The sequence below is a fragment of the Tachyglossus aculeatus genome, chromosome 21 (genome assembly GCF_015852505.1).
Source record: "Tachyglossus aculeatus isolate mTacAcu1 chromosome 21, mTacAcu1.pri, whole genome shotgun sequence".
NCBI lineage: Eukaryota > Metazoa > Chordata > Mammalia > Monotremata > Tachyglossidae > Tachyglossus > Tachyglossus aculeatus.
In genome coordinates, this window is record NC_052086.1 from 24266265 (window position 1) to 24281511 (window position 15247).

At 49.5% G+C, this 15247-nt stretch overlaps 1 protein-coding gene across 1 annotated transcript in view; it reads left to right on the forward strand.

The window, feature by feature from the left end:
• Positions 1–357: 357 nt before the first annotated feature.
• Positions 358–15247, forward strand: part of BCL7A (BAF chromatin remodeling complex subunit BCL7A) — a 33854-nt gene continuing 18964 nt past the window's right edge. Inside the window, exons 1-3 of the mRNA XM_038763133.1 lie at positions 358–525; positions 10222–10303; positions 12399–12492. Coding sequence (XP_038619061.1) covers positions 434–525; positions 10222–10303; positions 12399–12492 — 268 coding nt within the window. The 5' untranslated portion in view covers positions 358–433. The remainder of the gene's footprint in view (positions 526–10221; positions 10304–12398; positions 12493–15247) is intronic.

Below are 15247 nucleotides of genomic sequence, written 5' to 3' on the forward strand. Positions count from 1 at the left end.
CCGTGGAACAACCTGATCGCCTGGTAACCTCCCCAGCGCTTAGAACAGTGCTTTGCACATAGTAAGCGCTTAATAAACGCCGTCCTTATTACAGTAAACGCTTACCAAATACCATCACTACTATTATTATTGCTGCCGCTGCAGCTCTGTGCAACCGGGCCGCTCGGCGCCTGCGCACTGGGGGCCGAGCGGGCAGCGGCAGGCTTTGTGTGTGTGTGTGTTTCTGTGTGTGTGTGTGTAGCTGTGTGTGTGTTTGTGAGAGTGTGGGCCTGGGAAGGGGAAAGCGACAAGGACCGAAGCACGCTCCTCCTTCTCCTCCAGCAGCAGCAGCAGCAGCAGCTGCAGGAGCGGCAGCAGTTGCAAGGCCTGCAGCAGCAGCAGCTGCAAAATCTGCAGCAGCAGCAGCAGCCTCCTCCTTCTCCCAGCCAGAACCATGTCGGGCAGGTCGGTTCGAGCAGAGACCAGGAGCCGGGCCAAAGATGATATCAAGAGGGTCATGGCGGCTATCGAGAAAGTGCGCAAATGGTAAGCGGTGAAGCTCGCTGGCAGTGGTTGCAAAGGGGAAAGAAAAAGGCAGCCAGCAGGCTCTCCCCCGGCCTGGGTCACCTGCTGGAAAAGGGGGGCCCACCGGGCCAGGTGCGACTCCTGCCCACCCACCTGGTGCCGGGCCCACCGGGAGGGGCCCACCATCCCTACAGAGAAGCCATTTCGGGAGGGTTTTGGTTATTTAAAAAGATTTTGCAAGTCACATGAAAGCTGCTTTCTGTGCGCCTGGGTGGTGGAGAGATCTCCATTGTGCCTGCACCAAGCCGCCACCTTTTTCCTCGGCCACGCTCTCCCTCTCCCCACCTCCTCCTCCTCCTCCCTCTTCTCCCTCCGCCTTGTGCAACCGGGCGCCCTGAAGTCTGCGGAGTTCGCAGACCGCGAGTGGTTTAAATTTAGCGCTTTGGGCCGCCCGGAGAGAAGGCTGGAAGGGAGAGGAGAAAGAAAGAAAGATGGGGGCCGAGGGAGAGGGAGGAAGTGGTGCAAGGGCTGCAGCAGGCATGAGTCAGACCCCCCCCCCCCCATTCATTCATTCATTCATTAAATCGTATTTATTGAGCGCTTACTGTGTGCAGAGCACTGGACTAAGCGCTTGGAAAGTACAAGTTGGCAACATATAGAGACGGTCCCTACCCAACAGTGGGCCCACAGTCTAGAAGGGGGAGACAGACAACAAAACATTAACAAAATAAAATAAATAGAAGAAATATGTACAACTAAAATAGAATAACAAATATGTACAAACATATATCATCATTATCGATCGTATTTATTGAGCGCTTACTGTGTGCAGAGCACTGGACGAAGCGCTTGGGAAGTCCAAGTTGGCAACATATAGAGACAGTCCCTACCCAACAGTGGGCTCACAGTCTAAAAGGGGGAGACAGAACAAAACCAAACATTCTAACAAAATAAAATAAATAGAATAGATATGTACAAGTAAAATAAATAGAGTAATATGTACAAACATTTATACATTATCCTGACCTGCTCTCTTTGTTCTACCCCCCCCCACCCACAGCACTTTTGCATATATACACATATTTATAACTAAAATTCTATTTATCTTTTATTAATGAATTATTTTATTATTTATTAAGCCCCCAACCCGGCTCCTACCCCCGGCTCTGCCAACCGGAGACCCTCGCCCCCCATGCCGAGGCCTCGTGTTAGGAAAGAGCCGAGCCCTCCCCTACAAGGGAGGCCACCCTCCCAACAAAAGAGTTCCACACGAGGCGCGGGATAAATAAAAAAAAATAAAGAAAAATCCGGTGGGCTTTATTAGTTTTATTTTCCGGTGGCAGGGGGGGTTGCTTTATCTTGGTAACTAGTCATCCGTAACATCTACTTCAAACGCGCCTCTTTGATTTGCAGGAGCAGGCCGTGGGTGTGCTTTAAAGGTTATTTAAGGTTTTTTTTTTATTTTGTCGCGTTTCGGCCTCGTTTTTACACGTCAGTAGTTTTAATGGCCCGACGGGGCCCTGGGTTTTTATTTTTAAACGTTCTTGCGTGCGAGACGGCCGCCTCGATTAAACCAGTCCTCCGGCAGGAACTTTTCCGAACAAGCCACACAGTCCCTAATTTTGACTTTTCTTTCCCACGGATTCAGCCACCGGGCTGATTCAGTGTTCCTGGAGCGGGACGAGGAAGGGTGTCAACGCCAGTGAATTGAAATGGGCCTGCCTATCCGCCCAGGACGTTTTGTGCTTTTGATTCCAACGAAAAGTATGTCCCTTTGGTCAAACAAACAAACAAAAAAGTCTGCTTTCCTGTGTAAATGTCAACGTCTCTTGGGTTTGTAGTACCCAACCCGGGGGGTGACTCCTATATTTCTCTGCCCCCTCCCACATCCATTTCACAGAAGGAGGAGAGGGAAATAAAGTTGGAGTGTTCCCGGCTGCCCCATTCAAGAGGGCCATCGCCACGGCCTTCCCAAATGCCCTGGGAGTAGGTTCGTTTGACTTGGAAAAAATTTCAGAACATTCCTTCTGTAGCAGGACATTAACAGGATCCAAGTCGATTGTGATTTGCGGTCCCGAAAAGACTTTTCAGAATACAAAGTGAGTCCATTTCAAAGCAAGCCCATTCAAATAATAATAATTAGAAAAAAAATAAGGCAGCCCACCAGTAACTGCCCATAAAATCTCCCCTGCGGGATCATGGTTTGGTGGGAATAGAAAGTTTTTTTTTTCCTTTTATTTTCAGGCCAAATAATACAAAAAGATATGGCCATCCTTTCCTGGGCTCCGTCACCTTGGGGGGATGTGGGTCACCTGTGGCGGCTTCCTCAGACCGAGTCATACTGTTCTGGGTTTCATTCATTCACTCACTCGTATTGAGTGCTTACTGTGTGCCAAGCACTGTACTAAGCGCTGGGGACAGTACAGTGTAGAATATAACAATATAACACAATGAGCTCAAGTCTGAAGGGGGAAGACAGACATTAATATACATAAATTAAAAATAAATAAGCAGGAGGGGGAGCTGAGGGGCCCCCAGGGAGTCATTGCCATTTGTCCTGAATTCACCACCACCACCATCACCTCATTTTTCCGAAGTACAAGGGATGGGGGGCAAGCCTGCCCGCTCCACCCTCCCCCACCCTCCATTCCAACAAAGAGGGTGGATCCCAACAGCCTGCCAACTGCTCCATGTCAGAAACTCAGCCTCCTGGCAGGACCTACCAGCTGCTCCCTGGCTAGGGCAGATGGAGCAACCACACTTCAACTCCGAGGGACTGGGACAGGGCCTGATCAAATGCCAGCCAGCCTGGAGATAAATTGCTTTCTGCCATCTTAGTCGACTCTTGGTCACCATGCTTGGGTGATGCCCTTTCTCCGATTTTTTAGACTCATAACAAAACTGCTCCAGGCTGCATTTCGACTCTTTGTTTTGTGGCCTAGGGAGAGACTGATTTTTTGCTCTGGGTTTGGTTTTCTGCAGGCTCTCCGGCTCCTATTCCATTGAGGGTGTGTGAGTTGGGTCTGATTGTGCTGCCTCAGTGGGTCCCATGTTGAGGTGGTTTATTTCACTGGGTGGCTTACAGAGGAAGACCCCTTGGCCTGTTGCTGATTAGGTATGGCCTTTTAAGAAATCTGGTTCTTCTCTCTGTGCGGAGTTGTGTTCTCCTTAGCAGCCTTGATCCTTAAAAGTGACCCCTGGTGTGCTGCCCCTCAGAAGAGCCCCAGATAACTTTGACCCTCACCCCCTCCCGTTTAGAACAGCCACAACCAGCGACTCTGACTCTGGTGCAGAATGGAATCCATCCTGGGGCTTTCAGAAGGAGAGCAGGCTGATGGGGTGAGACGGCTCTTGAAGATGGCTGAGGGAAAACAAAATGGTGGCTCACTCTTGGGTGGAGGGGGCTGAAATGGAGAAACCCAATCCACTGGTGGGGAGTGAGGAGGAAAGCCTGAGGGAGGCCTGGCAGTTTATTTTTCTGCATTGTTCCAGAGGGAGAGACTGTGACCAAGCTGCTTCCAGCCGCTGTGGGATGTGCCGTGGCCAACCTTCCACATCTCTACCTCAGGGCCAGGCCGCGCGGGCGTCACAGTTCAGGTTTGGCCGTTGGGGCTCAGGGTTTGGCGGCTTTTTGTACAGTTTTCTCCCTTTCTGATAGATTTCAGTTACTTTGCTTGGGGTCAGCTACCAGAGCTGATGGGTTTTCTGTGCCTCTCAGTGTGGGAAAGGAGGTGACTTGGGATGATTTTGACCTTGGCAGAGGTGCCCATGGGTTATGGCAAGACACCTGGGACACAGAGGATGCCTGGCACCGGGACTCCCCAAACCTCAAGCAGTGCCTCTCCCAGGGGGATCGCCCACCTCAGCGTGGGAGCCCCATCTTTCTGGGAGACTGGACTTGGAAGGCTAAGGCTGGAGAAAGACAAACACTTTACGAAGGACACAGAGTCGAGGGGGGTGTCTGGGAGATTGGGCCCTGCAAGTCGATGGCCGGGGGGATCCCACTGGGCCTCTCGAGGAGAGAGGTTTGCCAGAGCCATTTGGGGTCTTTTCCGTTACTCAGGGATGTTATCTGTGGGAATGGCCACGGGGTCCTGTTGAGTGTCTCTCGCTGGGCTGATCCTTCCAGTTGTCTTTTCCAGGCTTTCCCGGTGGATGAGCTGCCTGCAGCCCGTCCCTCGCTGTGGCGGCTTGTGAGAACAGAACGGTTGTTTTGGGACTTGTTTTGGGATGGACTGGGAAGCGGCCCACCCAGACAGCAAGATGACTTCATGTCGGAGGTGGAGAGGAGATACGAGGTTGGCGGGGCAGAGGGGGCAGGAGAGGGCTCTGCACGAGTGGGTGATGGTGAACCTCACTGCGTCAGTGCCGTGACTAATTAATCTGAATGGTTGGTTAAGTGAGAGTGGATACATTCTGAGGATGATGAGTTTGGGCACGAAGCAAAGGGAGATGGTGGAGGGAAGAGCAGCTTTGCCTTTGGGGCTACCTAGAGGTCTCCTCCAATAGCCGAATGGAATTTTGCAAAGAGAGTACAGTGTTTTTGTTTGTGTGTGAAATGCAGTGGTGATTCATCTCTGCTCCCACCCTCTCCTTGATTTGTGTCTCTGGGACCCTCTCTGTCTCCGCTCTGATTTGCCCTGTGTCTGGCTTTTCTCTGAATCTCTCTCTCCCTCTGTTCTGCTCTGAACTGTTCAGCCTTTTATGCAACAGTATCTAGATCTTGAAGGCGAGATGGGAAATTAATGTATTTGGCTACTTAAATTGGCGACATTTTAATGCCCCTGAAATGTGGGGCACATGGCAGTAACTCCAGTCAACTTAACCAACAGTGTGATTGAAAGGTTTCTCTTTGAGCGCTGAGTATTTCAGTGAATGAATGAATAAATGAAAGGGCTGGAAGAGGAGACCGGCTAGGGCTATCAGAGAGCCAAAGAGATGTGATAAGTATTGTGAGCACGTGGTAGGGAGACGCTTGCAATCTGTGTGTTCATTTGTGGCCTGCAAAACCAACAACTCTTCTAAAAGGTGCCTTGTGTATTTTGCGCCAATTAAGTTTTTTCACTATGCAGAGTTTTTTTTTTAAGTTCACTGTTCAGATCATTTGCAGAAGCTGAGCTCAGTGTGCATGATGTTTACACCCTGCGTTTTGTTTGTGTTAAATCGCTTAGCTTTTCGGGCACTTGTTTCATTCAGTAGAAGTGATTGACGTTTCCTCTGGGTCAGGCCATTATTTCGGCCTGGCGGGCCCCTTACCGAATCTTCCAAACCGTGCACGGGCCGCACACACGATTTTGACAGTCATGGAGAAGAGCGGTCGGAGGTGGGACAAGTGGGTTGCCTTTCCTCCTGTGGTTGCTCCTGACTGGTCCCGAGCTGGGGGTGGAACCGAACCCCAGCTCTTGTCCGACACCCCTAGGGACCTGAGCAGGTGGGAGTTGTGGACTGTAGGATCAGAGCTGGTTAGGAATCCCAGAGGGTGAAACTCTGTGAGAGGGGAGGAGAGGGACAGGGAGAAAGGGAGAGAATGAATCAGTTGATGGGCTGCTTTTTGTCCACTGCTGCCCTGGGGCCTGTTTTTGTTGATTTGGGGGAGGCCTCTTCCCTCAAAACAAATCCCCTCTGATCATTTGAAATGGAGGGTACCAGAGGCTGTCTGGTTTGATGGACTCAACTGAAAGAGATGGTGAGGCTGATTTTCATACCCAAGGGAGAACTTTGCTGTTACCTCCATTCCTTATGGCACCTTCCAGATGGAAGAGGTGGCACAGGGGAGCTTCGAAATGTCATAAAATACTGAACTGCTCTTGAAACTTGGTTTACCTTCAGAATTACTGAGAGAGAATATTTGGCAGAGGGGAGGCTGGAGACCCTTCTGTTTCAAATATGCATTTAGCGAGAGCAGCAGGGCAGAGCAACTGGTGTTGGGGGGGCCAGGGGTAGTGGTGCAGTCTGTGTTTTTGGTGACATCACCACTGGAGAGAAAGGGAGAGGAAGGTCCTTCCTTAGAAATCTGGTGTCTGAGGTTTTGGTTTGATTTATATCTCAACCATGCTGTCAGGTTCATTCCTCTCCCTAAGTTGGACTCTTTAATTGTTTTCCTAAGTGACTCTGGAAAGTTGTCCCTTGGGGATGAGGTTTGGAACAAGCCGGGATGGCATGGTTAGGGAAGCAGTGTGGTCCAGTGGAAAGAGACCCGGCCTGGGTTCTAATCCTGGGTCTGCCTCTTGTCTACTGTGTGACCTCGAACAAGTCATTTAACTTCTCTGTACTTTTGGTACCTCATTTCTAAAATGAGGATTAAGAATGTGAGCTCTCTGTGGGACATGGACTATGTCCAACCTGATTAGCTTGTATCTACCCCAGCGCTTAGTACCCTTCCTGGCACATAGTAAACACTTAACAAATGCCATTAAAAAGAAAAAAGGTGCTAATTTACAAATGTTGAGTGGAGAAGTAGAGCTCATGAAAGTAAAGACAACTTCTACAATTTCTGGGACTTTAAAGCACTAGTCATTAAAGAGCTTTGAAGGTTGTCTGGCTGGCCTCGGATGACCCTTTCTCTGTCTCTCTCTCTCTCTCTGGCAGACATCAGACAGAAGCACAGGACTCCTATTTCTAAGAGTTCATTTAGAATATAGCTGGAGTGATTTTTTTTTTAATCAGGTAAACCAGATCTAAAACTTAGTAAATAATAAATATCACAGCGGTATTATTAGCCTTTTTGAAATACCATATTTGTTCACATAATTGCCCTGCTTTGTTGAATATTCTTTGCAGTCCAAAAGCAGGGAAGAGGCTATTATGTGTGTGGAATTCACACTAACCATAAGGGGAGCAAGAGAACAAAGAGGAGGAAAGCAGAGGAGATGGAAGAGAAAAGTAAGAGGGCACTTGAGACTGCAGAGAACTAGTTCTTAGTTCTCTCCCGCACCTCCCAAGTGCTGTATACAATAGGTACTCAGTGAATGACTGTAACCCCTCTCCCTTCTCTTCCTACCTCTATCAACTGTCTTAGCCCTGTCTTTCTTCTTACCCCTACCCCCAATTGCTACCACTGCTCTAAAAAAAGCTTTATTCCTCAAAAATGGTGGCCTGTGATAAGTAACTGATAATGAAAAACAGAAGCATGAATCACCTCACCCAGTGGGGCTGTCTCTTTTAAGGGTAGAGGCAGTTGTTTGTCCTGGTGGAGAGGATCAAGCTTCCTTTTGCATTAAGGAAATTGCCCACGCTGTCTTTGTCTTCCTTCCCACTTCCCCATCATCAGCATCATCCCTGTCACTTTCAGTTTAGAAAGGTGGGCTGGAAGGCTTCATCCTAGGCACTGTGGGAACCCAAACCCTGCCCACCAGAGTAGAGGGAGAGAGTGAATCAATAAATGGAGGGATGAAGGGTGCACATCTAGATGACATAGATTGCAAAAATAAATTCAACCCAGCAGGGAGGCTAGGTTTGGAATGAGGGTGGTCTTCCCCCTTAGTGTGTCCTCTTACCCAGCTGTCACAGTGACCACTGACCCTAGAGATCTGGGCTGGGTTTCCCTTTCAGCCCCCAGTGCTATGCTTCAGTAGCACCTTTTCCCTCTCTCCATGCAGACTCAGCCAGCTGCCTCCACTCCACTGCAGCCTCCAGGCCCCTCTTGTGTAGGGGAGCATGAACACAGTGATTACTCACAGTTGCCTGCTCCTCCCTGCCAGCCCAGCTCCCTCTGACCTAGAAGCTGCCAGAGGCGAGCCATAAAGGCCTGTGGCAAAACTGCTTGCCCTTGGCCAGGTTCCTTTCTAAAGGAAAAGAGGGATAGGTTTTGAAGCGTGACTGCTGAACTGGCCCGTCCCCATTCCCTCAGCTCTTGCTCGTTTTCTTCAACCCTCCAACTTTTCCTTTCACCATTCATTTCATTTCATTCAGTTGTATTTATTGAGCGCTTAACTGTGTGCAGAGCACTGTACTAAGTGCTTGGGAAGTACAAGTTGGCAAAGTATAGAGACGGTCCCTACCCAAGAACGGGCTCACAGTCTAGAAGGGGGACTTCTAGACAACTGATTCCAGGCAACTAACTCGTCTGCTGCTGCTCCCCCGACCTGCCCTGTGACCAGTGACCGTGGCAGGGCTGGGGGAAGAGGCAATCATGGGACCAAAGCAGGGAGTGGAGTTTGGTTTCCAAAGTAGTAATAATAATTGTGGTATTGAAGTGTTTACCATGTGCCAGGCACTTTGCTAAGCCCTAGGATAGATACAAGATTATCGGGTTGGACACAGACCCTGTCCCACATGGGGCTCACAGTCTTAATCCCCATTTTACAGATGAGGAAACTGAGGCATGGAGGACAATAATAATAATTGTGGTATTTAAGTGCTTACTCTCTGCCAGCCACTGTACTAAGCACCTAGGTGGGTACAAGCAGATCAGGTTAGACACATTCGCTGCCCCCACCTCAGAAGCAGAAGCAGGGACTCAGAAACAGCATGGCTCAGTGGAAAGAGCCTGGGCTTTGGAGTCGGAGGTCATGGGTTCAAATCCCAGCTCCGCCAACTGTCAGCTGTGTGACTTTGGGCAAGTCACTTCACTTCGCTGGGCCTCGGTTCCCTCATCTGTAAAATGGGGATTAAAACTGTGAGCCCCCCGTGGGACAACCTGATTACCTTGTAACCTCCCCAGCGCTTAGAACAGTGCTTTGCACCTCGCCTTACCTCCTTCCCCTCCCCACAGCACCTGTATATATGCATATATGTTTGTACATAGTTATTACTCTATTTTATTTGCACATATTTATTGTATTTATTTTATTTTGTTAATATGTTTTGTTTTGTTGTCTGTCTCCCCCATCTAGACTGTGAGCCCACTGTTGGGTAGGGACTGTCTCTATATGTTGCCAACTTGGACTTCCCAAGCATTTAGTACAGTGCTCTGCACACAGTAAGCGCTCAGTAAATATGATTGACCGACTGACTAGTAAGTGCTTAACAAATACCATTATTATTATTATTGTTATTATAATCCCCATTTTGCAGATGAGAAAACTGAGGCACAGAGAAGTGAAGTGATAAGCCCATGGTCACACAGCAGACAAGTAGCGGAGCTCGGATTAGAGCCCAGGCCTTCTGACTCGCAGACCAATGCGCTTTCCACTAGGCAGTACTGTTAGCCCAAGGGCAATGTATGAGGCACCAGAGGAACAGGGCTAGGGCCCGCCCTCACTGGCATCCTCTAGACTGTAAGCTCATTGTGGGCAGGGAACGTGTCTACCAACTCTGTTATTTTGTACTCTCCCAAAGTGCTCGGTACAATGCTTTGCACACAGTAAGCGGTCAGTACCTACCATTGATTGATTGATTGTCCCCAGCAGGAGTGTCAGGCCTCCAAGGGCTGGGAAAAGTCAAATCGTCTCTATTTCTTGGCTTGTCCTCCACCTCCCTCCAGCTCTCTGGAGTGGCTTTCCCATCTGCCTCTGAGGTTTTGGAGTTGGGAAGAATGGTACCAAGGCTGTTAGGAGCCCCTTCATCAGGTAGATTCTATTTTCCTCGGGGTCTGCATAGTCACCAACTGTCCAGATCAGCACGTCGGGTCTGTGGGACTTTCCTCAGCTACCTCTGGCCCTTCACTTCCCTCCCAGGCCTCCCTCCTGAGCCGCTCCGGGGAAGAAGTCTGGGATTGTTGTCACTCGGGTGAGCGCCCCACTGAATAACCAGTGTGTCTTTCTTCGCTCTCCACAGGGAGAAAAAATGGGTGACTGTGGGCGACACATCCCTACGGATCTACAAGTGGGTCCCGGTGACGGAGCCAAAGGTGGATGACGTGAGTATGGCCTGGTGCTTTGTGAGGAGAGCAGGTGTCTCACGAGGGCCGGGAAGGGAATCTGGATGGTGTGTGGGAAGCCCAGCCAGCCTCTCTGGAGGAGGGAGAGATGCAGGTAAACCCACCCTATCCTTCTGGGCAGTGGGCATTGTCCTCCAGAGGACATCCGGGCATTAGCCATTAGGACCCCTCCGGCCCTTAGGGAACAAAGAGTCAGAGCTCCCCTGACCATCTGAAGAGGCAGGCCAGACTGGGTGGGGAAGGTGTCAGGGGGCTGAAGGACTCTCCTGAGCCTGGGGATTAGGATCAGATGGAACTAATTGACTTTTTAATTATTATTATCATTATTCTTATTAAGTGCTCAATGTGTGTCAAGCCCTGTTCTAAGCACTGAGGTAGATTCATATTAAGCAGGTTGGGCCCGTTCCCTGTTCAATGTGGTGCTTACAGTCTAAGTGGGAGGGAGAACAGGTATTGAATCCCTCTTTTACATTTGAGAAAACTGAGGCATAGAGAAGTTAAGTGACTTGCGCAGGGTCACACAGCAGGTGCGTGGTAGAGCCACCCAAATCCTCCGACTCCCATGCCAGTGTTCTTTCCACTAGGCCATGTTGCTTCCTTGCCTTCCCAGTTCTGAGGGTTTCTGCAGTAATCAGATAGTCCACCAGTCAGTAGTGTTTATTGAGCGCTTGTTTTGTGCAGTGAGTGGCGTGCTAAGCGCTTGGGAAAGGACAGTAGAGTTGAACACTGCAGAGATTCAGAGCCTCCAGCAGGCTGGGAATGGTGCTTGGGCTCTCCCCTTTCATGTAGTAGTGGTTGTAAAGGCAAATCTGTGGGATTTCAGGTGCTCTCTCCAAGGCACTTTAGAGGGGGGGATTCTGGCCTTCCCTTGTGGCCAGAACTTCCTTCGTTCTCTCCCGACCCTCTTGCCTTAAGCACTACATCATATTTTACCCACCTGGCCAGTAAAGGACTGAATGTTGACAAATTGTCCTCCAGTGTTGGAACAGCTTCAGCCTACAACAAGTCAGCACTCTGGAGAGATTGACTCTTGGAATTGAAACCTTAGTTGGGATTGAGGAGGAGGATTTCTTTACTTCTCTCCCCACACAAGGGGTCCCCCACCCTGCAGGTCAAGGAGCAGGGCTGCCCCAGGGAACTGCTCTTCAGGCCTTTGTGTTTTCTGTCTAAAATGAACCCCGGGCTTACTGAACCAGGGTACGGTATTATTCATTCATTCATTCAGTCGTATTTATTGAACGCTTACTGTGTGCAGAGCACTGTATGAAGCGCTTGGGAAGTACAAGTTGGCAACATATAGAGACAGCCCCTACCCAACAGTGGACTCACAGTCTAGAAGAGAAGACAGTATTACTGTCACTGCCTTTCCTTGTCATAGTCGAGGGTCCTCAGTCCTACACAGCATTCGCTTGGGCTTCTCCTCAACGACTCCTAGCCTGAAAGGACAAAAGGCAAAAGAGTCGATTCCCCCAGGCCACTCACCATTGTCATCATAAAGTTATCTTTATTAAGCACCTTCACTTGTGTGTCATATTAGAACATGTTGTACGAAGTTTCTTGGACCTTGTACCTTGGGGTACTTCCTTTTTATTTTGTGTGATCACTTGGTGCTCAGTACTGGGGTAGGGACAGTGATCTGTGATTGGATATAGTCTCTGTCTCAGGTGGGATTCACAATCTGAATTCCCCATTTGGTGGATGAGGAAATGGAAGCCCAGAGAGGTTGTCCAAAAGTCACACCCCAGGCCAGTGATGGAATTGGATTTTCTGACTCTCAATCTTTAGCTGTTTCCCCTAGGTGCCACTGTTCTAGAACAGGCAGGATCAGGGGGACAGACATAGGCAGAGGGAAACATCAACAAATGCAGAAGAATAACTCACCTTCCAATGGAATGAACTTTCAAGATGTATAGATCAAATAAAATATGTTGGCCCCCTAGGTGGGTGTGTCTCCTTCTCCCCCTTGCTCATCTCTAACACACAGACACACACATAAACCCACACACATAAACCCACAAACACACATACATGCCCAGGAGAGTGGCATAATCTCAGCTTCTTTTTCCAACAGAAGAACAAGAACAAGAAAAAGGGCAAAGATGAGAAGTGCGGCTCAGAGGTGACCACCCCAGAGAACAGTTCTTCCCCCGGGATGATGGATCTGCATGGTGAGCGTGCTTGCAAGGGGGTGCTGGTGGGCTTTTCCCAAGGGGTAGAAGAATCAGCCTTGCACATTGGGGTCCCTCTGGTTGCCTGGAATCGAAGTGAAGCAGCGTGGCTCAGTGGAAAGAGGCCGGGCTTGGGAGTCAGAGGTCGTGGGTTCTAATCCAGGCTCCACCACTTGTCAGCTGTGTGATTTTGGGCAGGTCACTTAACTTCTCTGGGCCTCGTGACCTCATCTGTAAAATGGGGATGAAGATTGTGAGCCCCATGTGGGACAACCTGATCACCTTGTAACCTCCCCAGCGCTTAGAACAGTGCGTTGCCCATAGTAAGCACTTAATAAATGCCATTTAAAAACAAAGTGGACTATTCAGTTCATCAGTCAATCAGTGGCATTTATTGAGCACTTTGTGCAGAGCACTGTACTAAGCACTTGGGAGAGTACATTTCAACAGAGTTGGTTGACATGACCATTGCCCGTGAGGAGCATACAGTCTACAGTGGGAGACAGACATTCAAAATAAATCAGAGAGGGGAAATAGCAGTATATGAGGATGTGTACGTAAGTGCTGTGGGGCTGGGGTTAGCATCAGAGTGCTTAAGGGGTACATTTTCTCTTGCGTGGTTTTTTTCACCATTTCCACAAGGGTCAGGAGAACTGGCAGAAGAGGGCAAGGCAGTGGCCCATGGAGCCTAGGTTGGGAGGCAGGAAGTCTTCTTTTGAGGCTGCAATGGGCAAGCTTAATTTGAGTGGTTATTGAGTACTGTTTTAAGCGCTTGGGAGCGTACAGTAGAGTAGTCGGCCCATTTCCCTGTCCTCTAGCAGACTCTAGTCCATTCCCATTTCCCTCACCCCCCGGGAGGCTGCTGGGAGAACTTAAAAGACTTGAATTGCTGGTCCTTGACAAACCCTCTGTCACCCTGACTCTAAGACCGCAGCTAGTTTTACGCGCTTTGGAAGTTCAGCAGTGAGCCATGAGCTTGTACTGATGCTTTGCTCATTTGGCAGAAAAGGATCAATTCAGATGAAACAAAAACTGCCTTTGGGATAGAATCATTTCCTGCTGTTGGGTTTGCTGTAACTCATCCCAGTGACCTTTGTTCTATTTCAACAGCGTAGGACAGCACTGATTTACCAACAAGGAGCTCTCTTTAAAGCCACAGAGGGGTCAGTGTCGGGTTCAGCCAGCAGGTCTCCGGGATCAACTTATTCGGTGTCTGCTGTGCTCAGACACTGCACGGGGGGGCCGGAGGGGAAACTTTAGGCAGCAGGGCTCGGCCACCAGCTGGAGGTCATGCATGGGCCAGCCTCACTCGTTCTTAGGAGCATGGTGAGTTTTCACCTGCACCTCCCCACCATGAAGTGAGGCCCAGGGCTCCACTGAGGTGCATCAGGCCTGGGGTCCGGGCGGACTGTGATGGGCTAGACCTTACATTCCCAGTTCTTATCAACTTTGGGCAAGTCACTTAACTTCTCTGTACCTCAGTTACCTCACCTGTTGAATGGCCACATGGGGCAACCTGATTACCTTGTATCTAGCCCAGTGCTTAGAGCAGTGCTTAGCACATAGTAAGCGCTTAAGAAATACCACCATCGTCATCATCATATAGGACTCCACACAATAGGACAGAACTGGGGTGGGCACTGGGTAGGGCAGGGAGCAGCAGCTCAGGCTCCTGGCTCTTCCATCCCAGTTCTCTCATTGCCCCACTAACTAGGCCTAACCCCTCTCTCCAGAATAAGGTGGGGATATCCTTTTTATCTGACAACCGGGCTTCCACATTAAGGATTGGGAAACCCGATTGGTTAAAAATGCTCTCACACCCTGGGCTGAAAGGTGTCTCAGGAGGATGCAGTGTGACATGGTGGAAAGAGCCCCAAACTGAGACTCAGAAACACCTCGATTTTAATCTCATTTGCCTTCTTGATTGCTTCACCTAATTTCTCTGGTCCTCAGCTTCCTCTCCTTTATAAACAAATGGGGGTTAAAATGGGGGCGAGAAGTAGTGAGGCCTAGTGGAAAGAGTACGGACCTGGGAATCAGAGGACCTGGGCATGTGTCTGCTGTGTGACCTTGGGCAAGTCACTTAAGTTCTCTGTACCTCAGTTATCACACCTCTAAATGAGGATTAAATCCTACTCCCTCCTACTGTGAGCCCCATGTGGGGCAGAGACTGTGTCTGGTCTAATTGTATCATATCTCTCCCAGTGCTGAGCATGTAATTAGTGCTTAACAAGTACCGCAGTTGCAAATATAAGATGGAGATGGGAGGTGTTTTGGAAGCAGTAGCAATAGTGTTTATGAAGCACTTACTGTGGCAGAGCACTGTACTAAGTGCTGGGAAAGAATGCACAGGTGGGAATTAGAAACATTCCCTGAATTGACCCTTCTTTTTTCCCTAAAGGAGCAGGAGCCAGGGCAGCCCAGAGGAAAGGGATGGGGATTCCAGGAACAAAGGGAGCCCCTGAACCCCTTATCAGAGAAACAGTATTTAGAGAGAACTTAGTGTTGGTGTCCAAGAACCTTCGCTCCAGTTTGGTAGTGAGAAAGGCCCAGTCTCCAGGTCCCTTTTCAGGGCTTGTTCTCTCGAGTCCAGTTGAAAAACTATTGTCTCTGGCTGAGTCTGCCACCCCATCTTTTCCCAAATAAAGGAAGCATCTTAGGACAGAAGTGGGGTTGGGTGGGTTCAGCCCCCTCTCTTCTATCAGAAACCGGTAGCCGAAGCAGAGCTCAGTCAACTAAGAGTCAGGTGAAGTAA